Source organism: Ochotona princeps, chromosome 8 (genome assembly GCF_030435755.1).
Source record: "Ochotona princeps isolate mOchPri1 chromosome 8, mOchPri1.hap1, whole genome shotgun sequence".
NCBI classification, from domain to species: Eukaryota; Metazoa; Chordata; class Mammalia; order Lagomorpha; family Ochotonidae; genus Ochotona; species Ochotona princeps.
Genome location: NC_080839.1, coordinates 24,472,288 through 24,498,898, shown reverse-complemented (window position 1 = coordinate 24,498,898; position 26,611 = coordinate 24,472,288). Strand labels below are relative to the sequence as shown.

Sequence of the window (26,611 nt, the reverse complement as noted above, 5' to 3'; positions counted from 1 at the left end):
TTTGTAAAGGAAAGTATCCACTATCTGGGAGCTAGGAGCTCTGAGGGCGTTGTAACTGAGGACTTTTTTTGAACTGGAAGCCCAGTTTCCAAGATACTCCCATGGCCCTTTAATTACCTGACATTCAATTGCCTCAAAGCAGGTCCTGCTTCAGAGAAAAGATCAATCAACCATCAGGAATCTGATCAATCAATAAAGACTTGAATTGATTCCTTAAAAAGACTCTGTTGGTTCTCTGTCCTTGATAGAGTTTGGGACTAGAATCTCTAGTCACGACAATCCACAGCTATCTCGTGTCGCAGGAAACCATAATGAAATGCCAACCTTTGTAAATTCATAAAGGTTCAATTCAAAAGGAAAAAATCAATTAAAAGGAAAAAAATCAGTGATTTCACTTCTACTCTCCATGAAACAGTAAAATTAAATATGAATTTATTTTGGTACAAAAGAAATTTTGGCATAATACATGAAAAATATATATTATACATTGTGCAGGGATTTCAATTCTTTTCGCACAAAAGTATACTCAATACTTTTAATTCCAATTTCTTTGAACTTTTTAAGATACCCTCCTATATGTTATTTGTCCTATACATACTTACATGCCCATGATAAAGATTACTTTATTAATTTGGTGTAGCAAAGATTGTTCTAATAGAAAAACAGAATGTTTATAACAATATAGTACAATAAAATAGCCAAGAAAATTACTTTTGTAAGTTGGAACCATTATTAAGTAAAATAAGGCTAATTAAACATAAATACTCTGCTCTTATCCTAACTATAATGCTGCTAAGTAAATAATGGGCTGGTAACATATATGGTACAGACGTGATGGACAATGGAGTGATTGAAGCTTCTAGTTGGGTAGGGGTAAGGCAACAGGATATCTTACCACATTAATCAGAATGTGAATTTCTATTTTTGCAGTTTTCAGTTTAACTGGTGGTGAGTTGATGAAACTGCACAAAGTGAAACAATACACAAGAGGTGGAATCACTGTATTTAGAAATTCCAGGTATTAGGATGTAGACACCTTTAGGAGGCCATTACTCCACCTATCACATACACAGCATATTTTAATAGTTGATAACTGTCTTGAATTTTCTAGGAACTTAACTACCAAATAAACAGAGCAAGAGTTTATTTTGCACATTACTAAGAACTAATGCCCATTTCAGAACATCATGCTATTGACAGCAGTACAGTTCACTGAGAGAGAGAGAGAGAGAGAGAGAGAATCTCAACTTTTGTATCTGCCTACATCTGTTGCTGTCACATTCTCTTTATTCTAAATAAGGGTAGATACCCCTGAAATACTCATTCCCTATGCTAAAGTTGCATACCCAAGCATTTCCTTATTGAAATACATTTTGAAATCAATTAAAAATTATTTCTCTTACTTGCCTTTGATAACAAAGACTAGGATATTAGTTTTTATTTGAAAGTGTGTAAAAGTAGATTTTAAAAATCTGTGAATTTTATTTCAGTACTGCAAAATGTACATTATAAAATAATTGTCATAAGATGTAGCTCGTGGCCTCTGAAGTGTCTTCAGATTCCTCCTCACAGTAGAAGACAAGTCCTCCCCAGGCCAATGCTGTCATATGGGCATTGGATTGCTCTCCCTTCACTCTCCTTCACAACTCTACTGAACTTATCCTGCTTAAGGTCATCCTGTGATGCCTCCATAACATAGTCCCTAATTCTAGAAAGCTCTTCACTTGGGCTATCATGAACTTCCCTGGAACGGTCTTTGGAAAGGGTCTTTTTCCCAAAGCAGGGTTTCAGGGAATCCTATGGAGTACCATGCTTTCCTGATCAGTCAGTCCTCTGTGGTGGCCTCACTGCACCGTCGGCCTGCCTCAACATCTAAAGCTAGTGAGGAAGCTCTGCCTAGAATTATTGTGTGTCATCCTTGGAATGACTCCCAGGACCAGCCCAACTGCTCATTTACTTCTTTGTATCTGACCTCCACTGGAGGATTAAGGTTGTCCAGTCACCAATTAGCATGATGGCCTTAATTTCAACTTGGTCCAAAACAATTTTCCCTCTGCACACTCTCAGGGCATATAGTCTATCTTCAACAAAACTTTAGTCTTATTTCAAAATTCCCTCACCTTCTTACTGTTTTCCCCTGGCTTTTCCAGGGCATGGCTGCCACACTGCAGTCATCTCTGGGGGCTACTGTTCACAGTTGACTCACTGTAGGGCCCGACAGAGTCTACTGTACGCCTTGCCACTCACTGCCACTTCCTGACAACTTCTCCTTTCTTTTCTTTGTAATCCCACCCCCTTTGGAGCATAGCCATCAGACCACACCACCTGCTAAACTCCTTGCAAACTCTTCCTGATTCATCCACTGTGCATTCTCTCTCATCTATCAGAGTTCAGCCCTGCCTCGCTCACTGCCTATCTCACCTTCTGGTGACTGTCATATTCACATACTCAATTCAACTTCGTGAATCACTTTCTTCCAATTCTGGTTCCTTCTACTTGCTCCAGCCTTCTACTGTCAGGATGATCATTCCCTGGGCTAGGTCATTCACCAATGACTACATATTTTCCAAACTTGGTTTCTCAACTCCTCACTGATGCTCTTTTCAGATCAGATGTAATTCTTAAAACTCATCAGAATCACCAGTCCATTGATTCCACCAGTTCTTTAGTAGCAGGGAGCTAGTTTGGAAATGGACGTGTCCCTATGGGATGCTGGCATTACAGGTAGTGGTTATACTTGCTTTGCCGCAAGAGTGGCCCCATTACACCACTTTAAATTGCCTTTGTTTCTCTATGTATCCAGCCTACAGCACATGGTCTATTCCAGCAAATCACTCTTGTGTGGGCCCTGACCCCATTTTACTCCTATGACAAAACTCCATTGTTGATTCTCTGCTTGCTCTATGCTTACAGTGGAGAAAGACATACCTTATATTACAGTATTTCTAAATTCTCTCATCAATTAACCAATCTGAAGTAGTTATTTAGTCACTTTGTTCTGCAACTTCATAACATGATTATTACATAAATTTTCTTGTCACTTCTAATATGGCCCTCCTCACTTTCAGCTAATGACCTTGCTTTTAAACTGGGAAACAGAAGCAATTGAGATGAATCATATAATTTTATTATCAGTGCTATCAGTTTATCTTCATTTCTACCCATATGCCCGCATTTCTCCTGATCCGAGTGGACGGCCCCTCTTCCTTTTCATGGCTGATCCTGGACCCATCCCATTTGGTCACTTGAAAACTTTGCTTCTCTAGTCTTCTCCAGAATTAATTTCTGTTTCTCAATTCCCCATTCTTTTCTCTATTCAAATATTCTGTAAGACCTTTCTTCTTAATGAAAACTAAAATCCTTTCTTAAATTAATAAAACCTTTGAACAGCTATATCTTTCCGTTTCCTCCCCTTTTATTGTCTCCTCCCCCCCATTCTTCTAGGAGACCACCCAAATCACTCTCTACCACTTTGGACAAGTCTATCCCCAGTCCTTTGAACTGCAGACTAACGAATTGAACAATCATTGTTGATCAGCTCTGGGATCTCATGGCTGTTACAAAACATCACTGTGGCAATGGGTAACTGACCCACCAAGGGTCCAGTGAATAATTAGAATATTCACAGTGGGTATATAGATGTTTTGCAGCAGTAACCAGATATTCTTCAGTAACTTTTGCTGCCTCGTATGTTCTTTATTTGACCACTGTCTGTCTAGTCTAGCAAACTACTGAACTGGAGAACCCTAATTTTTTTCTTTCTCTTCCTTATATCTGCTACCCCTCTTTCAAGTATCTGAAGAGCTACCGAGTCATCCAATCCCACCTCCAGATTTTGAAAATCCATTTTCTCCAATCCCATATTTCTAACAATATTTTGCTTCAGTATTATAGTAAATTTATGGGGTTCTTTTTGAAGGGGGTATCCCTACCAGTGATTTCTTTCTCATTTTATAAAAGTTGTCCTTTTTCCACTAACTATATTGGCTCCAAAAACAAATACATGCATTTACAGTTAAGAGTTGTCACATTGAAAAACGTCTTCCCCAAATTGTTGAGAAAAGCACCCAAGAAATTAGAAAATAGAAAGTTTTAATTAAAAGAAAGCAAGAAAAATATACATTGGTTCTTAACTGTTTGTTGGCAAAAATAATTTAGTATTCTGCTCGTAAAGTCAGATATCACAGTTATTAAAAATGAAACAGTTTCAACATTACCCCTATGATAATGCCATACTCACTTCCCTTCTTGAGCATAAAATAAATGGTGGACTCAGTGACAAATTCCAATAATGTGGGTCCTATTTTGTCAAGTCCCAGCCTGCAGTGAATTTGCACTGATAGTTGTGAACGTAATGAATTGTTGTAGCACTCATGACTGTGATTTTGTATTTGTTCCATTTTTGTCTTAATTTTATCCATGGTTTGTAATGCAAGAGGAGATGAGCAGTATTTGTCCTATGATGCATCATACTTCCTCCTGTCAGGGGTTTTTGTTAATGCAGTTAACCCGACCTTATACTTCTTCTTCCACAGCTGTCCTCACTCCTTTTAACTGGCTAACATTATATTGGGTTGCAAATAATAGAAAACTTGTTTATCAGGGGCTTCAAGAAGCAGACTTCCTTGCGTTTCATAACCAGAAGCCCAAAGTGAAGCAGTTTAAAGCTAGTGTGTGGATCAATGATGCACTCAAGGGGATCCCAAGCTCTTTGGAACTTTCTTATCTGCAATCCTTAGTGGACAGGGACCATTCTCCTGTGCACACACTAGGTGCCCCCTGCCTTCTCAGCCTCTCACCTATGCCTTGAGGAGGATGAAGGGAGAAAGGCAAAGGGAAGAAGAGCATGTCCCTTTGTAGCTGTTGCCTTTCAATTCAGGAAGGAAGGCTTGACCTCTAGGCTTTTTGATCATTACTATCACCTGACCTGTGTGTTTTTGCTAACAAGTTGGGGGCATTGACTGCATCACCAGTCAATGGAACAGAAGGGAACTTCAAATGGCTTTTGTGTAGTCAATCTATAGTATCTGTCACACTGCCCACCCTCCTCAGACTCTCTAGTTTCTTCTCACCTTTTAGATATCAAACCAAAACCATTCCAATAATGTTAATTTTGACCAATGGCCCTCAAGTTCCAATGGTTCTACTTAAATTCTCTGACCTTATGATAGTGTAAAAGCAATGCATATTCTGCAGAAGATGCACTTGGAGTTTTTATTTTGATCATTTCCTGGGCTAGCGGCATGTGGTATGACTCTTGTAGTGTTGGGCAGTGACAGTCTGGTGACTGCAGGCGGGCAAAGGTAGATTCTCAGTAGTGGCCTGCATTGTCAATGTACAATGTTTGACAGGTTAGGTGTATAAAATCCATTTTGGCATGATATTGTCAACTTGCAGTAGGTTTAGAGAGACATAACCACATTATATCTGTACTCTTTTATAAAAAAATTTATTTTCACTGGAAAGGTAGATTTGTAGAGAGACAAAGATCCTCTATCCACTGGTTCACTTCCCAAATGGCTGAAATGACCAGAGCTGAGCCAATCTGAAGCTAGGCACCAGTAGCTTTCCCCGGGTCTCCCACATGGGTACAGGCCTCAAAGACTTGGGCAATCCTCCACTGCTTTCCCAGGCCACAAGCAGGGAGCTGGATGGGAGGTGGAGCAGCTGGGACACAAAACAGCACCCGCACAGAATGCTTATGCTTGGAGGTAGAGAACCAGTGAGGCAAGCCATCATGCCAGCTCCATTTCTTACTTTCATAGCATTAATATTCTTTACTAGCTCTTAAGTCAGTTTATAACTATGCACTGGTTTTGATAATCATTGGATTGATGGTTAATAAATGTTTCTGTTGTTGGACTGAAAGCCCCTTGAGGGAAGAAATCTTGCTTCATTCTTGTTGAATATTGTAGCCTTGGACCCAGGTTCTCTCTAAATATTTACATGTGCATTTACATAGCATGTGGTGCTCAGTGATTGCAGAACCTCTTACCAGTCCAAAAGCAAAGGGAAAATGCAAATAAAAGTTGTCAGACTTGATTTGTATTAATAGTGTTAGAAGCCAGCAACCTGTGTGACAAAGTAAAGCTTATTTCTATTTCATCTTTAACAGTCTATTTGCTTGCCTTATTCTCCCTGTTGATGGGGAAAGGAGTGTCTGGAAAAAAAAAGATTCAATCTTATTTGAAAGCAAAGTTTAATTTAGAAAATGTAATGTTTATTTTTTCCCTCTAAAATGTCAATTATTGAGCTCCTTCAATAAGAAGTTATATTAACCATAGGCCTCTGGAAGTTCACAAAATGCACACTGCAGCTGAAAAATCTGCACTGCTCTACTTTGCTGATCTGTTCTGTTTCTCTGGCTTTCGTCAAGCTCTGTCTGACTCTGAGGATGTCTTCCTCCTGGGACACTGTGTATCATGGCAGAAAAAGGATGGAGAGTCCAGCCTTGGCCTGTTGCACTGAGAAGGTCAGTGCATGCCAAGCGTGCTGCTCTCCCTAGCTGCTCAGCAGTGATCCGTCTGCAGCAGCACGTGAGGCTGGGGCCTCTCCTGGCACTGGGATCATTGTTCTTCTAAGCTGAGAGTGTAAAATCTTCAAACTGCAGTGCAGACCCAACTCCTGCGTGTTTTCTGAATCAATAACCTACTCTGTTATTCTTTTTTTCTCCCCCTTGCTTCATCTAAAGGGCTTGGGAAAAGCCCCGTGCTACTGTGTGGTGAGTAAACAGAGAAACATAAAAATTGGGAAGCAATATCATTCAGGAAATTGATTCAATGAAAACCTCTCCCCAAAGTCCACTGTTTTGGTTAATATAGCAAAATTTTAAAGACTTCCTCCATTTATTTATAGCCCTGCAACTAGAACTTGGAAAGATTTCACTAAAAAATTTAAACCTCATGTCAGTTATACTTTATAGCAAAGATGCAATAATGCAAATAAAATGTTACCAAGTCAATCTAACAGTATATTAAAAGAATGAAGCATGATAGGAAGCAGTGTTTGTTCCAGGAGTTCTAGAATAGTTGAAAATTAGGAAATTAGGGAACAGAACAAAAATGTATTGACAGATGCCAGAGAGACAATTGGTAAATTAAATATCTAAATCTAATTGAATCTTATTTCACTAGGAATTGAATGATGTCATTTTAAAATGTCTGTGTTAAACTGAAGTCAACACTCTTCAATCATGATACTAAAGGAAACATTTTAGTTACAGTCAGGGATAAAAAAAAGCTGTTTTATAACTATCAGTTTTAATTAGGAATGTTCTGAAAGTTGTGTAAAAAGGAAGGATTAGACATATGACAACATCTAGATCATATGATTAGCTCAAGAAACTGAAAAGAGTACCAGGAGAAATACCAGAACTTCAGCTGAAGTACAGGGCTCATTATAGCTTGTTTCTCAGGAAAACTCGGCGAGACACTGACGTAGGCAAAGACTCCTTGAAAAAGACCCCAGAAGCAGAGGCCATTGAAATCACAAACAAACAAATAGAATCACATCTAGTTAAGAAGCTTCTGCACTGTAAAGGAAATTGTTGACAAAGTGAAGAGGCAACTGACAAAACAGACGTGAGTATTTGCAAATTGTGCAACAGAGGATTAATAATCAGGAGCTCATGAAATTCAACACCAAATTAATAATCTAGTTAGAAAATAAGGCAAGGCCTTTTCTGAAGGAATAAACTCAAATGGCCAACAGACATGCTTGAGTTTACTAACCATCAGGGAAATGCAAATAAAAACCACAATAAGGTTTTACCTCACCCCAGTTAGAATGGATATGATGCAAAAATCAAAAAACAAATGCTGTTGAGGATGTGGAGAAAAAGGTACTGTAATCCACTGTTGATGGGGGTGTAAGCTAGTACAACTAATATGAAGGAAGTATGGAAATTCCTCAGAGAGCTGAGAGTAGATCTACCAAATAACCCAGCCATTCCATTCCTGGGAATTTACCCAAACAAAATGAAATCAGCATACAAGAGAGTTATTTGTATCTCCATGCTCATAGCAGCACAATGGACAATAGCTAAGATGTGCAATCAACCCAGGTGTTCATCAACTCATGACTGGATACAGAAAATGTGGGGTATATACACAATGGCCTACTACTCGGCCACAGAACAGAATGCAATGGATGCAGCTGGAAACCATCGTGCTTAGTGAAATAAGCCAGTCTCAGAATGACAGGTATCATGTTGTCTCTGATATGTGTCGGCTAATACAGAATACACGAAAAAGTATAGGAATCAAATGATCATTTTAAGAGATGACTTATTTTTAGCTCATGCTTATGCCCCAGTGGAAATCTGGCCTTCCCATCTTCTTAGCTTTTACTTGTTGAATATTATAACTAGTGGCAAATTACTAGTGCCTATAAATACAGAGCAGATTAAAATTATGTCTGTGCAAATATGTCTGAAGGGAGGGAGAAGCAGGGGAGTGGGAGAGTGGGATTGTCTTCCTAAAACTGTACCTACAAAACACATAAAATCTGTTCTTTTTGTATCAGTGCAAGTTAATAATATAATTACAGCTTGCTTCAAACTAATTGTTAAAAAGTATCTAGAGCTTCCTAAAACAATTCTGTTAGAAAAAATGCAGGGAGATTATTGCAATTTTAGCAATCAAAATGCTAAATTTATACATATTGGCAATGGTTCTGTGGTGTAGCAGGTAAAGCCACCACCTGTGGCTCCAGCATCACCTATGGTTGCTGATTCAAGACCTGCCTTCTCCAATTCTGATTCAGCTCCCTACTCTAATGCACTTGGAAAAGCAGAGGAAGATAACCCAGGTGCCTGGGCTCCCACCTGGGAGATCCTGAGGAAGCTCCTGGCTGGCTTAGCTGAAGCCACCGCAGCCATTCAGGGAGTGAACCAGCAGATTCAAGTCCTCTCTGTCTTTTCCTAACTCCGATTTTCAAGTAAATAATAAAAAAATTTTAACAAAAATTATACATATTTAAATATAAATTTCAATATACATTTGAATGACATGTACACTAGGATTCTTTTATATAGCAAACCATTCATTTATATAGCATGTAACTGAGCTTTTAAACATAACAAAGCCTGTTTAAAATACACAAAATTCTGCAATAAATTAGAGCCTCGATGACATAGAATATGCACTATGTTTATACATTGAAAAAAATCTTGATGCTGACAATTCTCCCCAATGTTAACTTCTAAATCTAATGCACCTAATCCATTTTCAGTACAAATGCTAGTAGAATTTTAAAAGATATGTTTTCATTAACAAGTGCAGTTTATTAGAAAGGATAACGCATACTGGAATTACTACAGAAACAGCCAGCAAACTAGAACGATCAGACATAAGCCTATGCATGAGAAAAACTCAATACAGGACAAAGGAATATTTCAAGTCAGTAGAAAATGATCACTGAAGAAAGGGTGTTTGGACAACAGAATAAACATAGCTGATGTTGAGAAAAGTTTTTTTTATTTATTATTTTTAATTCATTAATTACATTGCATTATGTGACACAGTTTCATAGGTACTTGGATTCTCCCCACCCCTCCCCAAACCCTCCCCCCATGGTGGATTCCTCCACCTTGTTGCATAACCACAGTTCAAGTTCAGTTGAGATTCCCCCATTGCAGCATATACCAAACATAGAGTCCAGCATCTTATTGTAAAGTTTGATATAGTCTAATGAACTGTCTACATTATAAAACTAAATGGAACTATGGCTGGATATTTATTTACCTTAGGATGACAGAGGTCATTTTAGTCAAGACATCAAAAGGAAAAGGGATAAAAACAAGGTGGATACAACTATACATAATAAGATTGATAAGGAAAGGGAAACTAAAATCTTAACAGGAAAAATTAAAACGACTTATGTGACAGCCAAATAGATGTATCCTTAAAGTAGAATTTCTGTAATTCACTGTGTAATATAAAAATTAAGACTTATTTTAATATAAAATAAACTAAAATAAAAATTAAGATTTATTAAATTGTAAAAATGTGCTTAGCAGGGGCCAGTGCATTGGCTCAGCTGGGAAGTCCTCCTCTTGGAAGTGCAGGCATCCCATATGGTTTGTGTCCCTGCTGTTCCACTTCCCATCCAGCTCACTGCTGTGGCCTGGGAAAGCAATCGGGGATGGCCCAAAGCCTTGGGACCCTGCACCCATGAGGGAGACCCGGTAGAAACAGTTGGCCCAGCTCCAACAGTTGTAGTTATCTGGGAAGCAAACCAGAGTATGGAAGATTGTTCTGCCTTTTTAATAAAAATAAATAAATCGTTTTTAAAAATGTGCTAAACGATTTGCAAAAAAAATGAAGTACAAAGGAATAATATACAAAAAATAGACTCTAGTTTGAAATGCAAATACAATGAAATTTGCACCTTGTAAGTTGGAAAACATGTCCCTAAAATTGTTAGGAATGTGGGTAAAAGATCTATATATACTGATTCATGGTGCTAAAGCCTTCTGAAGAACTATTTATCAGAATGAAGCAAAATATTCAACATTTTTCATAAACTTTTAGATTTAACTTCTCTTAAAATTTATCTTAATATGCATCTGCAAGTTTAGCTGAAGTGTATTGTTCATAAATTACATGCTATCATAAAAACTCGAAACACCTGCAAGAGCTAAGGATGATGGATTTAAATGATGAACTTTGTAACCATTCAGCCTGATCTTACAGAAGAAAAATTACTACCGGAAACATTTCTTGCCTGTCTGAAATAAAAATGTATACACTATAGGGCCATAATTATGAAAAAGATCTACACACAGAAAAAAATATCCTAGAATGAAATATTCCTAAAAATTGATGATAGTGGTCTTTGAGCATTGAGATGAGGGTTGATTTTGCTTTTGTCCTTTTTCAAGTTTTTTTTTAAAGTTATTAGTTCTCTTTATGGGATATGCAATGCTGTTCAGTTTCAAAAATCAGTACACTGAATGTGTTGAGAAATGACTTTGAAGTTGTACAGATCATATTTGATAGCAAGTTAATTTTCTTTTCAAAAAAGATTTATTCATTTTTGTTTGAAAGATTTACAGAAAGAAGGACAGACAGAGAAAGATTTCCATCCACTGGTTTATGGCCCAAATGGCTGCAAAGGCCAGAGCTAAGCTGATACTAAGATGGGAGCCAGGAGCCTCTCACAGGTCTCCCACAAGGGTGCAGAGGCAAAAGGACTTGGACCATGCTCCAGTGCCTCCCCAGGCTGTAAGCAGGGAGCTGGATTCAAAGTGGAGCAGCTAGGACATGAACTGGTATCCATAAAGGATGCAGGCGCTAACAGGTGGAGGATTAGCCTATGGAGGCACTACACCAATTCCAACAAGTTGGTATAATGAGTTTAGCTGCGTCCTGCAGTGCCAGCATCCCATCTGGATACTAGTTCAAGTCCTGCCTGTTCCACCTCTGATCCAGTTCTCTGCCAACGAACCTGTGAAAGTAGCAGAAGATTGCCCGAATGCTTGGGTCTCTGAATCTATATAGGAGAGCTGAAAGAAGCTCTTTCACCTGGCCCAGCCCTGAATGTTGCAGCCATTTGGGGAATCAGTGGATGGAAGATTTCTCTGTGTGTCTGTCTCTCCCCCTTCTCTCTTTTGGTCTGCCTTTCAAGTAAATAAATAAATCTTTTTTTTAAGTAACTTACATTTTTGTCTAAACATTTGTACAAACAGCCTCCAAGGATCTTTTTATGAGGCTCTTTCTCAATTCCTCTGGGTAATCAGGATCCTAGTAATTTGAATTTTTACATTGGTGTGTAAAAGTGCTCTTCAACGATCTTACCCACAACAGCTTTTGGTTTTCATCTGCTCCATTTCTGTTTTTCAGTCATTGACAGTTGTTCAAACTGTGCTATTTTCAAAATGCTGAGAAAGGGTTGGAAGGAAATGGAGCAACGAATTTTTTTTTAAAACCCAGGTGTAGCAAGGAAACAAGAAAAGAAAGACACAGACAGAAGCATAAAAGCTTCCAGATGCAGTGAGTGTCCAGACAGACTTTGGCAGAAAGCCCAGCTGGTGGAAAACTGGCCTTTGTCCCGGACTGGGAAACCGCAAAGGCCAGTGATGCAGACCCCGGAGGGGTCAAGATTTGCTTCAATCACCCCCCAGGGCTGCAGTGCTACCCTCGTCCCAACCTGGGGGACCCTGTGAGTGGGCTGGGACCATGATCCTAAGTTCCTCCTTGGTGATAACATCCTTAAGCTACACAAATTCTGTGCATATTACAGGAAAATTAGTGATGTACAAGGAAGCGTTAAGAACAGAAGCTGATGCTGGGCCTCCGCCGCTGGCCCCACAGGACTCCCCAGCAGGCTTCTTGGGAGATGCACAGGACTGTTTGAGAGCTGAACACTGTGCACTTGCTTTACCTAAACTCCAGTGCTTCTTCACCCCAGATGGATGTAGGTTTAGGACTTCGTTTCCTACCATCTTTCAAAGAGTTGACAACCAGAACACATTTCCATTTTTAAATATAAATGGGGCCGAAGAGTTGAAAGAGGCCCATATCCTAATGTGATTTTGATCAGTTATTATATTGAGTTGAGCCAAGGGAATATCAAATAGGAAGGGGCAGTAAAGAGAATGCAACAGTCATTGTGAATTTACTTTTGTGAGGTACACTAACCCTTAGATAACATATATTAAAAAATAAACCTCCAATTCCGGGTATAAAAATAGAGCAAAGGCACTTGGGGGGGGGGGGGGACTCCCCACAGGCAATACTGAGACAACCTGGGAAAGGGGGTTGTGGATGCCCCCAGAATTCTACCTTGGTATAGAATGGAGCTGGTTGTTAGCCCCATTGGAGGGAACCCCCACAGAAGAGATCAGTTGGATCTCTTGAAACCTTGCATTCTGATTCAAGTTTCAAACTGGTAGTGCCTTTACTGAACCACTGGAACCCTACAAGTTAAAACCGTGGTTGATTTTCTTTCTCTTCCTGTTTTTTTTAATATATATATATATATCCACACATATAAATAAACATTTTAAAAAGATTAGTTGATTAGTTTATTGAAACTGAAGAGGGGAGGGGAAGAGATCTTCCATTCATTGGTTCACTCTCCAAAAGACCAAAAGACTGCAGAGGCTGGGTTGGGCCCATGCAAAGCCAGTTATCCAGAGCTCCCACCCAGGTCTCCATGAGTGGCAAAAGCAAAAGGCCAAGGCAACTGCAGCATCATTCTCTGCCTGCTTTCCTATGTACATCGAATGATAAAGTAGAGAAACACTGGGCAAGAAGGAAACTTGAAGGAAGCCAAGGAGACAGAGCACCTAGGGGACTCCACAGGCACTGAGCAGGAGGAAAGAGCTGTGAGAAGGGCATCAGGCCTCGAGCTACAGCTCTGGGGGAGACTCCTGTGCATATGCTCATATTTGGGCCCCTGGTTCTAGAACTTCATTCAGATGCCCCTTATGGAGAAGAGTATTCTGCTGCCTCTGTGTGTTCAACCCTGCTGGCCAGGGGTAGACATTTTTGAAAGAGACAATAGACACAAAGAAATGATATTTCTACATAGGTGGGGTGTGTGTGTGTGTGTGTGTATTGGTCACTTTTGTTCTTTTGTGTGTGAATTTGTTTTCAAGATGTTGGAAAAGGAGATTCGGGTAACCTAGCCAATTTGTAGTTTTAATTGCTTATGAGGATTTCACAAGTTAACTACATAGTCACTGTTTAGGTAATCACAGAACCTTATTTACTGAATTTATAAGTCTAAGTCTTAGAAGGCTGAAATGCTTGAAAAGAATTTGGTATGCTACATTTTGAAGCTTTGATTTATTAACTCTACAAGAGCCGAGTCCTGAGAAAGTTTGTTTCTTCTATTTATGTCATCCTGTTCAAGAAAACCAGATGTATTGAATTTATAATTAGTTTGAAGTGTTGAGGGGAATTTAATCAATCAAGTTTTAAGTGCTATTTACATCTCAAAAGATTGTTTAATTTTCTAAGTTTATAAAAATTTGTGACTAGTCGAACACACTTACTTGTAAGACCATTTGATTAAGGTTGAAAATGGTGCTAAACTATGTCTAGGGAAGGCCTCCATCTTACATGTAAGAATGAATTGAACTTTAGTGAAAGGCCACGGAAAAATGTTCAACACTTTAACACACACGATTTGTAAGTCCCTTGATTTATAAGACGTGCTCAAAGGCTAAACAAACATCACAACTTTCAACTCGGGCAGCTGCAAGAGAAAGTTTCCCCTCATACATTAAGTTGCAAATGATGCACTCTGGGAGGGCCCTGATGTTGAGATAAAGATTGGGAGGTGAATATGTGTCTTTGGGGATGAGATAAAAAGAAAACCTTTCTTTTCTCGGAGTATGGAATACAAGATGCAAATGATGGACTTCTGGCTGATGGGTGCAGATCTCCAGACAGGAAGGATGCTGAAAAATATTTAGCAAGGGATTTGCTGAGCCAAGAAGGAAAGATTGATGCTTCACTGTCACTAGTGTGTCTGAAGAAGTAGGGAAGCAGCAGGAGGCTGAGATAGGGATTGTCGTACCACAGATACAAAGGTGTGTCAAGGTTGGTTAGTGGCCTGGCGGGATGGCTCAACGGCTAAATTCTTATCTTGCAAGTGCCAGGATCCCATATGGGCGCCAGTTTGTGTCCCAGCTGCTCCATTTCTCATCCAGCAACCTGCTTTTGGCCTGGGAGCACCATTTTCGAGGCAGTAGAGAATGGCCCAAAGCCTTTGTATTCTGTACCTAGGTGGGAGACCTGAAAGAATCTCTTGACTTCAACCCTTGTGGCCATTTTTTGGGGGAGTCAACCAGCTGATGGAAAATCTGTCTCTCCTCTCTGTAAATCTATCTTTCCAATAACAATGAGTAAATTTAACAAGATTGATTAGTGATCATACTGCTTATTGCTATTAACTGAGGTCTTACTGAAGATGGCTAATGGACTGGTTTTTTTTCTATCTTTCCCTTAGAAGGTACTTATTACTGTGTTTCTTTTTGTAGGTGAGGAAACTAAAGTCTTGCCTATATTTGCACAAGAAATAAGAGGCAGAACCAGTACCTGAGCCCACCTCCCAGGCTCTTTCTTGCTCTCCATTCTGTGGTCAGGCTAAGTGTTTTTATTAGAAAGCACAAAAGGCACCGCAAAGGAAGGTCTAAATGCCACAGTGATAAATTTGAGTTGCAAAGTAGATCATGTAGAGCGTCATAATGAAGAGAAGTCACAGGCTATTTTACCACTGATGCTGAGGACTAAGACTCAAGGACCTTGTTAAAGCACCTGTTTCATCCCTGGGGTTCCTCATACTAATCTCCCCTCTTCCCCTTCTGTAGAAGTGGAGTTATAGCTCTCAAGGGGGGAGTTGAGAGCAATGTAAACCAGTCCCCCAGGCTTTCCTGCAGTCTATGACTTCCTCAGGCCTGTGGAGTTGGTCCTGTGTCTGTGAGACAATCAGATACACATAACGATGTTTGGTGAGCGACATACAGCATATACCACTGTGGTATATGCTGATATACAGGTCGGTTTGTGTAAATATGTTCTATAGTGATCACACAGTGACGAAATCCACTTCTCAGGAAGTATTCTTGTTGCTGATTGGGTTTTGACAGGCATTCAGACAACTGTGGCTAGAGGACTTGAAGGTCTGGGTGGAGGGCACATTTTGGTTGGTTTTTGTCTCAAGAAAGGCAAGTCAAGTGGCGAGCATATGCTTATTGTAAGTAGAGGTGCTGGAGAAAAAGCTAGAAAATGACAACTGTGGGGCCAGAGAAGTGTATGTAAAATGTCTAGGAGTTTCTAGAATGCCTGGATAGACTGCAGGTAAGAAATAATAAACACCTTCTCTAATCAGAGAGCCTTTCTTGGGATGTAACACCTATTGAAGGCAGCAGGACATGGGCCATGCTGAGTCCTATGGGGCTCAGCAAATGGACTATGGGAAAGGCAAATGAGAGTTAGGATATGCAGTTGTTCTGGAACATAAGGTTCTGAATCAAAAGTGTTCCATTTTGTGGCCTAACTATGGTAGTCATAAATTTGTCCTAATTTTTGTTTTGCTTCAAGGCATAGTATTGTAGGATTGATTTCGGATCTGTCTTGTGCATTGGGTTGGTTTTCCATTTGTGTGCAGGAGGAAGGCACAGCTTATCCATGATACACATATTTTGGTCACTACCTTCTTTTTGCCAGGCTTTTGGATAAGCATCCCTGCTTTCATGAAAACTGTAGCATAGTATACAGGACATTTTATGGAATATATTCACAAGTTTCAGAAAACAGCTCCAACACTACCAGATAACTACTGTAGCAATAGATAATAAGGGCACTTCACTTGGCTTCTTACAAAGGTCAAATCAGTTTCTTGGTAGTAATAATTTCTGAGCTAAGTATAAAAGGCTACAAGGTCTCAGACAGGCTGCCAGTTTTACAAAGGCAGTCCTGGGAAAGGTAATGGGAATAGGCTAATGCTCCATACTAGCTATGTCCTTTTTAGAGGACCATTAACAAATGAAAATAACCAAAAGACCAATGAGGACATAAAGATGAGGGATCCAGGGATAATTAACCAGGATGAAGAAGCTTTAGGCAGGATATACTGGAAAAGCTGCCATATGGGAGAGTCACTAAACTTGCAGGAGTAGTCAGAGAGGCAGATTTCAGCTTAACAAAATAAAGAATGAGTTATCAATGGACCGAATTAAATAAGTTATGGAAATAGAAAAGAATAGTTCAGCAGAGTTTGATACTGCTGGAGCAGCTGTGTCTAGAGGAGGAATGTGGGATTGAGCTTTTATTTGGTTGTGAATTCTAACACTAACACTCTGTGGTGCTGTAGGACCCTCATTTTATTTGACTGCCTTTAATGACAGCTTTCCTTGGGCAAGATATTGTCTTAAAAATGTCTGTTATGGAGTGTGTAGGCAGATATCTAAAGCACATTAAAAACAAACTGCACGGGGCTCCAAGCTGTGAGGGAATAAGAGTGGGAGGATAATGGTGAAAGAATCATTTCTCACAGTCTTTCCAAGGTAGAACAGAAACATCATGGAAATTAGAAAAGACAACAGACCCAGCATACAAACATCAATTAACATTCTGACTTGTGTTAACAAAACATTCTTTCTAGTTTTCAGGTGACAAATACAATAAATCATCATGAGTATTACCTACCCAGTGTTCCTGTGCTAAAATCGTCATACTCTTGTTTATGTACTTTGATGCTTCTCTTTCTGCTTTCTCTCCTATTCCTTTTATTAGTAAGCTGTTCCTGTATTCCTAAGGTGGTTCTCTGCTTTGTTTGCCAACATCTGGTAGCATGGCATTGATTGCATTGCACTATAATATGGTATTCATATCTGGGAAATCACCAAAGGCTAAGTGCAAAATGGCAAAGGAAATACTTTTACTCCGTCAAAATCTGGCACAGGATAGAAGACTGACAATGGCTTGATGGTTGGATGATGAAGAGGCCATTTTTTGTCACTGTCATTTAACTTTCCCCTCCTGAGCCTGGTCAGCTGACACTGTCTCTTACAGGTCACCAATATTCTCTGCAAATCTAATGTTTTCATTGCCCTTGGATGCTACTCATCATAATGAACATAACCAACCACTGGTCACCTCTCTTAACTTACACCATTCCATATATCCTGACTATTGTATACCTCCCTACTTGTTTCTCCTCTCATCCCCTTCCAGTAGCGGTAGAACCTTCCTGTCAATCTTAGGGCTTATCTCTGTAAACAATTATATAGGTAGAAGAGACATTTTCTGCTTTCCAAATTCTAATTATCTTTGTTTTTGGAACTTTTAAATATGTATTTTGATTTTTGGCTTCTAGTAGTCAAATACCACCTCTAAGTTTCTCATGGAGCATTAGCAGATAATCATTAGATTTTTACATCAAAGCCAATGTAAACTGTATTTCCTTCACATCAACTCTACCCTTTGTTCATGTGTAAACTTACATTAGTTGAAATAATCTATCATTCTTCCCAACCTCTTCTAACTTTTTACTTCCCTGCTGTCATCATAAAGTTTCCTCTTCCTGCAATGCTATCATTTAAAACTCATCCTCTCAAGGTTACAGAGGTTAAGATCCTGCTTGGGATACCCACATCCTGTTCTGGGGTGCCTAGAATCAAGTCCCAACCTTGCTTGTGATTCCAGCTTCCTGCTAGTTCAGACTTTGAGGAAATGGATGATAGCTCAAGTAGTTGAATTCCTGCCGCCCATACGGGAAACCTGGAGTGAGTTCCTGACTCTTGGCTATGGCCTGTCCAGTCCTCACTGTTTTTTCTGGGAATGGAAGTAGATGGAAGACTTCTCTCTCACATGATTTGTTTCAAATAAATGAAAATCATAATGAAAAAATAAAAATCATTCTAAGAGCCTGCTCTAATCTTCAAGGTCCTACTTAACAGCACTTTGGTAGTCTTCTTTGATCAGCATCACTTTTGGATGGACCACACTCATCTTTTCTCCTATATAATTTATCATAAAACCCACATGAAACTTTACCTGTAAGTAATTCTTATTCCCCAAATATGTAGCATAGACCCTTTAAGGGAAGACATTGAGGCCCTATGTTAGAAAGCATTTTTACTGTGGCAGCATTGCCCCTTGATGGAGTAAGTATAAAAGGGTTTCTCTTTCACGATCCTTGATCATGTGCTAATTCAATAACAATAGCGACTGTATCTTACATGCTTTTTAAATTCAGAATCATGCAATAGTCCACCTGCTCCCCACCCACTTAATCTATATTTCTGCAAATTTTGTAAAACCAAACTAAATCAAGAGCTTAAGTCACTCAGGACACTGGGGTGCTGCGGGAGACAGACCAGGTTGTAGCAGGTGTAGAGGGGGTCAGTTCCAGGGAGGAATCAGGTTCTGCATCTCTTTACTTAATTAGAAAAGACAGTGCAAGTCATGATCGAAAAGCTCATGGTGAATGTCCCTTCTAAGCCTCATACAGGTGCTTAGTCATGAGCTTCCATGTCCATGTGACTCAGTGACAAGGTCCCTGGAGGCTAAATCTTGCTGATGGGTTGGGAGGGAAGCACTAGCCTGAGATAGACAATGACATCCCATTCCTGCCAACAAAGTATTTGTAAAGGACTGACTGAAGGTCAAACATTGACCTCAGAAGTGGGTTATTTTAACTGACAGTTGGGTGTGGTTGGGACAGAGTTTGCCTGGACACTAGGGAGCCAGCCAGGGTCTTGTTAATTTTGTATAGCTTTGCCCTAAGCTTCTCTTTTGTTCTCTGAAAGCTCATTCTATCTTTTACCTTAATTTACTACCCCAATCTGGGCAACTCTAATTTTGATTCTGTTCATATTTCCTATTGTCTAGAAGCCATCCCCATTTGAATGCTTCATTTCGAACACAAATAACTCTGAGGAATGAGCAACTTATATATTTCATTTTGTTGAAATAATATCTACAGCCACAAAGTGGAAAAGCAGCAACATCACGCAGTAGTTTTCCAAGTCCTATTGCAATATACAAGGTTCCAAACCAGATTCCCTCTTGTTCTTTCAATCCCTCTTCTGGGGCTTAAGGATTGACAACCCTATTGCCTTGATATTTTCTGCACCACAATACCAGCCACATCACCACCACAGAACCTGTCATCATCTTCAACTCTATGAACTGGGTAAGCTCCTCCTCACGCTGTCCATCTCCAGATTTCATGAAATAGCAAACACACATTTTAGCTTTAACTAAAGGAAATACTTTCAAAACTGAATTTGGGAGAAAGTAGAATTCAAACATTTGAAAAGCCTTTGGTTTGCTGTGGTTTATATCTGATTTTACTTAGCTTTACTGGTGCTTGAAACTTATTAAAATTATTGTATGCAACTATTGCCTTCTAAAAGTGAGTATTCCTTCTGAAAGGAATCATTTTTTTAAATATAACAATTACAGGAAATATTTAAATTAGCACTACAGTTTTCAGCTGCAGTTTGGTTTGGATTTATTAGTTCTAGAAGGAAATACCAAGATAACTTGACCCAATAATTCTACTTCCATGTGTTTAGTCTTAAGGAAAGAAGCAAAGATGCTTCTAAAGATACATGTTCAGCCTATTAACTTCACTTTATTTGCAATACTGAAGAATTTTGAGATATCTAAAAATAGAACAATGGCTTAATAAATGACTATATTCATGTTATACAGGGTATTCACTGAATATAATATTTTGAAAAACATATGATATGGAAAACACCTATGCTACAATGTCATAGAACAGTGACAATAACAGGAACAAGAATCCACTGAAATTGGTCTTTATCTAAGTTTCACTTAAAGGCAATAGCTGTATGAATAACTGTATATGTTCATAAAAATGTATAAATATAAATAAATATATGTATGTGGCATGAACCATATGTAGCATAAATGTAGGTAGCATTCAAGGGTTTTAATTGGCTAATTTTAAGTAATGGGTTTGCAAATAATTTTTAAGTATTTTCTTTTAGGTATTTTTTTCAAATGCTCCTCTAGAAATTATCCACGTATTCACACATTTAATGAACAAGTAGACAAATGCTAATGCTGCCAAGTACTCTGCTTTGTGCTGAAGAGATTAAAATGAACGAGGCAGAAGTGTTTCTTGCTATCCTCATGAACCAGGTGGACATGGGACTGTCCACACACTGACCTCAGGCCAGGACCTGCTTACACCTAATATATATATATATATACACACATACATATATACATATATACACATACACATACACACATATATACATATATACATACATATATGTATATACACATACATACATACATACACATACACTCACATATACACACATCTAATATATATGTGTGTGTATGTATGCACACATATATAATATATATATGTGTATATGTATGTATATATATATGTTAGGGGTGTGTGTATGTGTATTTTTTTTTCTTGGCCTTCATGATTAATTCCCTTACTTATTGCCCAGGCCAGACCTGTTGCCCTGCTTCTTCTGGGACTCACTGTATTTTGTAAAAATGCTGGTCATTTCCACCAGGTATGACACTCTAGACATGGACAAGTCCAAGACTGGACTCTGTAACTGAAATATTTCTGGGACATTTCTATAACCTGACCTTTGCCATAACCTTGGCTTCCTGGAAAGTCCCTAAGGGGGAGTGGGGGTGCTTATCACAAGACACTATCTCATTCCAGGATGAGATCTTGCTTTTCTTTGACACTTTAGGCAATAAGCGGATTGTCCCAGATTATTTTCTGTAAATGGAATCAGAAGAACCTGTTTGCCTGGTTCTGTGGTTCACTATCAGGTGGGATGCAACTCTTACTGACTGGATAAAGTGCGTGATGCTTAAACTGGGCATCTGTTCCACATGTGGTGGAATGGGACAGTCCACTGGTTGGTGCTGGCTGGTGGGAAAAAAAAAAGTGTTCCTTGCTATATAGAGTTTATAACCCTTTTAAATTAGAAGGAAACTTTCATAAATTTCATTTCATTTGGCCAGTAATTCCACTTCTGGGAATCCATCTTAAGCATAGAATCATGAAAGCAGAACAAATTCATCATGTAAAAATCTTCAGTAGAGAATCAATAATAACAGGAAGAATTCTGTATCACCTAAATGTCCAACAATAGGGGAATGGCTAAAAAAATAACCAAGTAATAGAATGCTAGGAAACTATCAAGATTATGGTTCTTTAGATTTTTAAAATAACATGAGAAAATGCTACTAGTACTTTCCATTACTACCAATAGAAAAAAAGTAACAAAATTACATAGACTCTGCCCTCAATTATGCAGTGTAACATTTATGAAAGTGAAATTCAAGTACTGGCAGATGCTGTTTCTAGATGATGAAGGAATCATTGATTCTATATTTGTGTCTATGTTATTCACAGTTCTTATATCCTCTGCAATGAACACAGTTTAATTTCACGGTCAGGGAGACCACATTGCTATTACTAGTGTATCCATTTAAAATTTAAGGAATATATAAAATGCAATTTAACATTTCCTGTAAGTCATGTTCAAGGAAGGAAGGAGTAATTCATATGGAGGGAATTAGGGCTCTTTTCCTCTCCAACTTTCCTGGTAGAGAACGGATGACTGTGTATGTAAGTACACATGCGTGCCAGGGCCTGGGAGGGAGTTTGCAACATGCTCAGGAGTCTGAGCAAGGGAAGACAGGAGGAAATGTAGAGGATGTGGGGCTAGGAACCTGAATCCTTAGCGCTGGCTTTATTTTGAGCTGCCATAGATGACCTTCCTGGGCAGACATTTTTTGTGGCTGGCATTTCCAACAGCATTGAACACCTCATTTCCTCTGATCTCAAGGAGCAGGTGTCAAAGAACACTGGGGTTCTACCATGTTTTACCTAAAGAGCAACACCAGAGGAATGGAAATCTGGTACCCTGCCGGGTTGACCATGAGGACCCTGACACTGAGTCCTACTACCAATCGTCTAAGTTCAAAAGGAAAGAGCAGGGCTGGGAACACAGCCCATTTCTCTAAGTCAAGGGCAGAGGGCTGTCTACTGGTGCTCCATCCACTGAGCAATGTACCAGCTCACACTGACTGCCGGGTCTCCCTAGAATTCATGCAAAGCATCATTCCAGCAAAAAAAAAAAAAAAAAAATCATCTCACCATCTGATTTACAGAACATCAAGAGAATGCGTATAAGGCTGAAATGATTATACTCACATATCATGCCATGAACTTTGTTCTGTTTGCATTTGTTTTAAAGTTCTAGCAAGCTGTTAAGAGGTTAAAGGAGCAAACGAATGCATAGATTTACAAGTATACCTGTGCTTTGGAACATCTTAAAAATGGAGTAGCAAGGCAGGTAACTTTATGAGATAAGTCATTTCACTACCACTTTGAGTAAATGGTTTGTCTAGGCTTAAAGCATAAATTGCTTTACCACAACAGACATCAAACACGTGAGAGCTGTGTAAACGCAGGTGCACATGGAACTCACTGATCAGCATCAGCTGACCATTGCAAAGGATGGAAATACAGATCTCCCTGATTCTACAAGTGTTCATTGACTGTGGGCAAACACTTCAACAAAAATGCTTGTATTAACCACAGCTCTAACCCAGAAAAGACCTCAAATCCATTACAAGTTACAAATAATCTTTATGCAGAAGAGGTAGTGGTTTGAAAAGTTTTTTCATATTAAGTTTTCTCTTTAACTCCTTGTGTTTCTTATAGTCACTTGTCTCAGGGAAGACATAAGAAATCCAACATCACACTGGCAGGTATTGTAAACATATCTCTGCATCCCAGTTGAATATGTAACACCTGAGCACACAGTCGCACACATTAGAGTCCTATGGCATCTATGAAAAGGCTAATGCTGGTAGCTGAGCTCTGATACCCAATTTATCATTATGCCATCTTCCAGAATGCTAGGCTTTCCCCTTTCGGTTATCTTCTGAAACCCGAATCTATCGGTTGCAAGAAAGGAAACACTCTCAATCACCTTTACCAAACATGCTTCTTTGTGAATACAGCAGGCTACAAACACTGGCCTTCCATGACAAGCGGAATCGAGAGAATTCCTCAAGGAAACTCTTTCTATGGAGTGCCCCCAAGAGCAGCCCAGCTGCCTCCCGTTCCTGAATGGGGTCGGCTGACAGCGCAAGAGTGAGCAAGCACAATTAAGATCTGGAGCACTTGAGAATGCAAAGTCCTGGAGTTAGGTGAATTGAATACACAGAGGCAAGAGCAGAAACAGCAGATGTGGAGCACCGGATGAGGCCCCCACTGAGGCTAGCCCCATGGCCAAGCGCTGGGCATACCCAACCTGGGTACGCCCCTCAGGTGTTAAGACTAAAAGAGACGAACTATATGGAAAAGGAACAAAACAGGAGTTGAAAGGAAAGTGTGAGGGATGAGTGAAGCAGGAATGAAGAAAGGGGAATTACCTGAAGGAAGTGTGTGTGAGTGTGAGTGTTGGAAGGAGGGGAGATCGGTTATGGGTGAAAGGGAGGAGAAAAAGAAACACAAAATCGGAAGTAAAGCAAAGACATAAGACAGTATCTCCCATCAACAAGTGACTCAGTTGAGTGTCAGTAAAACCCTGAGGGGCTGAGAGGTTAATCTTCCCCTTGGGCACTATACTATCCAGCCCCAAACCTTCACAGCCACACCACAGCACTTTCCCCCCTTTTCACAAAGGGTAAGCTCACCTATCAAAGGCTACAGCTGTCATGGAGTAGATACTGGCAAAGACTGCAGCGATGGGGAAAAAGTTGTGGAATTTGCAGTAGAACAGGCCATAGTACCACTCGTTGTGGACAGCATAGGTGAAGTTCACCACCGTGTTGAAGGCAGCCATGGAAGCCTCCGCGAAGGCCAGGTTCACAAGGAAATAGTTGGTCACGGTTCTCATTCTCTTGTGGGCCAAGATGATCCACATCACCACCACGTTGCCCACCACCGAGGTCACCACGATGACCGTGTAGGCAGCCGCCCACAGCACAATTTGCCAGGCTGGCTGCACGAATTGGTTGGGCTCTGAGGTGTTGGTGGAGATGTTGGGGAAGAGGTCCGAGCCCACCGGCAGGACGTTATCCATTTCCCACGCAAACAGCTCCTTGGCAAAGCCCTCGCCTCTGCACTCAGTTCCCTTCCCTTCACAGCAGGGTGCTGAGACCTGCGCCTTGGAACTTGTCTACAGCCCTCAGAAGGGCAGAAGGCTCCTTCTGGGGAAAACTCTCCCCTTGGAAGCAGAAAACTAGGCACTTAGAAAAATTAACGTTTCTAGATGTGCCGACTGCCCTCCCCTCCCGGCTCAATTCCTCCACTTTCAAGCGTCGGGAAGCAATGGAGTGAAATCTGGAGACAGCGTCTCTCCCGTGTTCTACTGGAGTAGGGAAGAAATTCCACCGGTTACAGTTCTAGGAAGCCAAAAAAATCTTTCTGCACCTGCTGCTGCTTGCAACTCCTATTTCGCCTTCCCTGGGCGGGAAAAGGCAAAGCCTTGTGCTGCCTGAGGTCTTGGGGGAGAAGGGAAGCCGATTCCAGCACGTCCTGGAAAAGTTCTGAACCTATGGTCAGGCTTTTGGGGCTCCGTGTCCAGCTGGGGGAATTTTCCTTCGCTTTCTCTGAAGCCACCTCCGTCTGCAGCTTCACTGGCTCCTTTTGAATTGGGTCCGGCACAGAGCCGGAGTTAGCAGCACCTCGGCAAGGCTGCGCACCAGGCTTTTATAACCAGCTGCAGAGACGTCACGGGCAAGGGGCAGTACCTGGGTTGCGTCCAGTCCCCGAGCGCAGCACGGCAGCTGCGCCAGCGGTGGGAGACTGTCTCACTCCGCTGCAGTCACCACGCCTTTTGTTGCTTGCTACCTGCGGCGGGAGTCTGTAAGCCGGGAGCCCTGCGCACTCCACGAGGGGGCAGTAGGTAGCCTAGGAGGGACAGCCAGACAAGGGTTTGCAGCTGGACCCCAAGGTGCGGTGCATGGGGGAGAGAGAGGGCGGGCTTGGCATTAGCCAGAGTGGAGGGCACTCAATTTCCAGGGAGGCCGGAGCCCTGCGACAGCTTTGCAGGGGTGCCCGCCTCTGGCAGTGGGAGTTGAGCAAGTGTGAGGGCAACGTGCCAGCTCTGCGCTCCCAACTGCGTGCCAGCCGCTGTGCGCAGCGGGCTCGCTAAGGATGCTATCAACGAGTGATAAACCAGGACTGCAAAGATGCTGTGTTCCAGGTGTCTGGAAAACAACTTTCCTGAGGTTGTATTGGGAAACGCCCCCGAAAAACACATATAGCCCCCTTTTCTGGCAGGCTGGTTCTCCTGGGGAGTGCTAATAGGCTCCAAGCTTTGGGGACAGTTTCCCCAGCTACTCTAGTGGCTTGGCTCCTGGTGAGAGGAAAATCTGAGTGCTCTGGGCTGGAATGCCTAGGAAGCTGAGGGAGAGTAGGAGCCACTCTAAGTCCAGCCTGTGGCCCAGACACTCGGCTCTGGGCTCTGCAGACAACCACTGCGTTCTTGCCTTGGCTGTGGCGGAGCATCCCACCCAACTGCGGGAAAAGCAGGTCCGGGTCGCTGGAACCTGGACCTCTGTTCTTGCTCAGGGCCCCATCTACGCCCCTGCTCCACCCACCTGCTCTCGCTCTCCAGCTCATCCTCTCAGGAGACTTGTTCACGCACAGCTCTGGCACCAAGCACGCAAAGTATCATGAGAATGATTTTAAGGATTGGAAGTGCATTGATTTATGCTGGGCTGACGCAGGATCCCCTCGCGGGGCCAGGGAATGTGCTAACTTCCTCTGGGGATTTCAGCATCCCTAGGAATCATCCTTGCTTGCTCTGCCAGGGTCTGCCATGCGTTCCTAACCCATACAGTGACACATTGGAGAGAACAGCGCCCCCTGATACAGAGCAGCGACACAAGAGGGAGGAAGGGGGCGAGGGTGTGTGTGTGTGTGTGTGTGTGTGTGTGTGAGAGAGAGAGAGAGAGAGAGAGAGAGAGAGAGAGAGAGAGAATGAACAAATGGATTTCATCTCGAATTTCCCCCTTCCAGGTTCTCCAAGGCTCTTTCCTGCCCTCTCCCTGAGCAGTGAAGGCAGCCTGAGATTTTCTAAAAAGAACTTCACTAGGGGAATAAATTTTAT

The 26,611-nt window shown here is 40.9% G+C and overlaps 1 protein-coding gene across 1 annotated transcript in view; it reads right to left on the bottom strand.

Annotated features, from left to right (window-relative positions):
- Positions 1–25,153, bottom strand: part of TACR1 (tachykinin receptor 1) — a 160,372-nt gene extending 135,219 nt beyond the window's left edge. Inside the window, exon 1 of the mRNA XM_004590706.2 lies at positions 24,189–25,153. Within this exon, the coding sequence (XP_004590763.1) occupies positions 24,189–24,577 (389 nt within the window). The 5' untranslated portion in view covers positions 24,578–25,153. The remainder of the gene's footprint in view (positions 1–24,188) is intronic.
- Between the last annotated feature and the right edge of the window lie 1,458 nt (positions 25,154–26,611).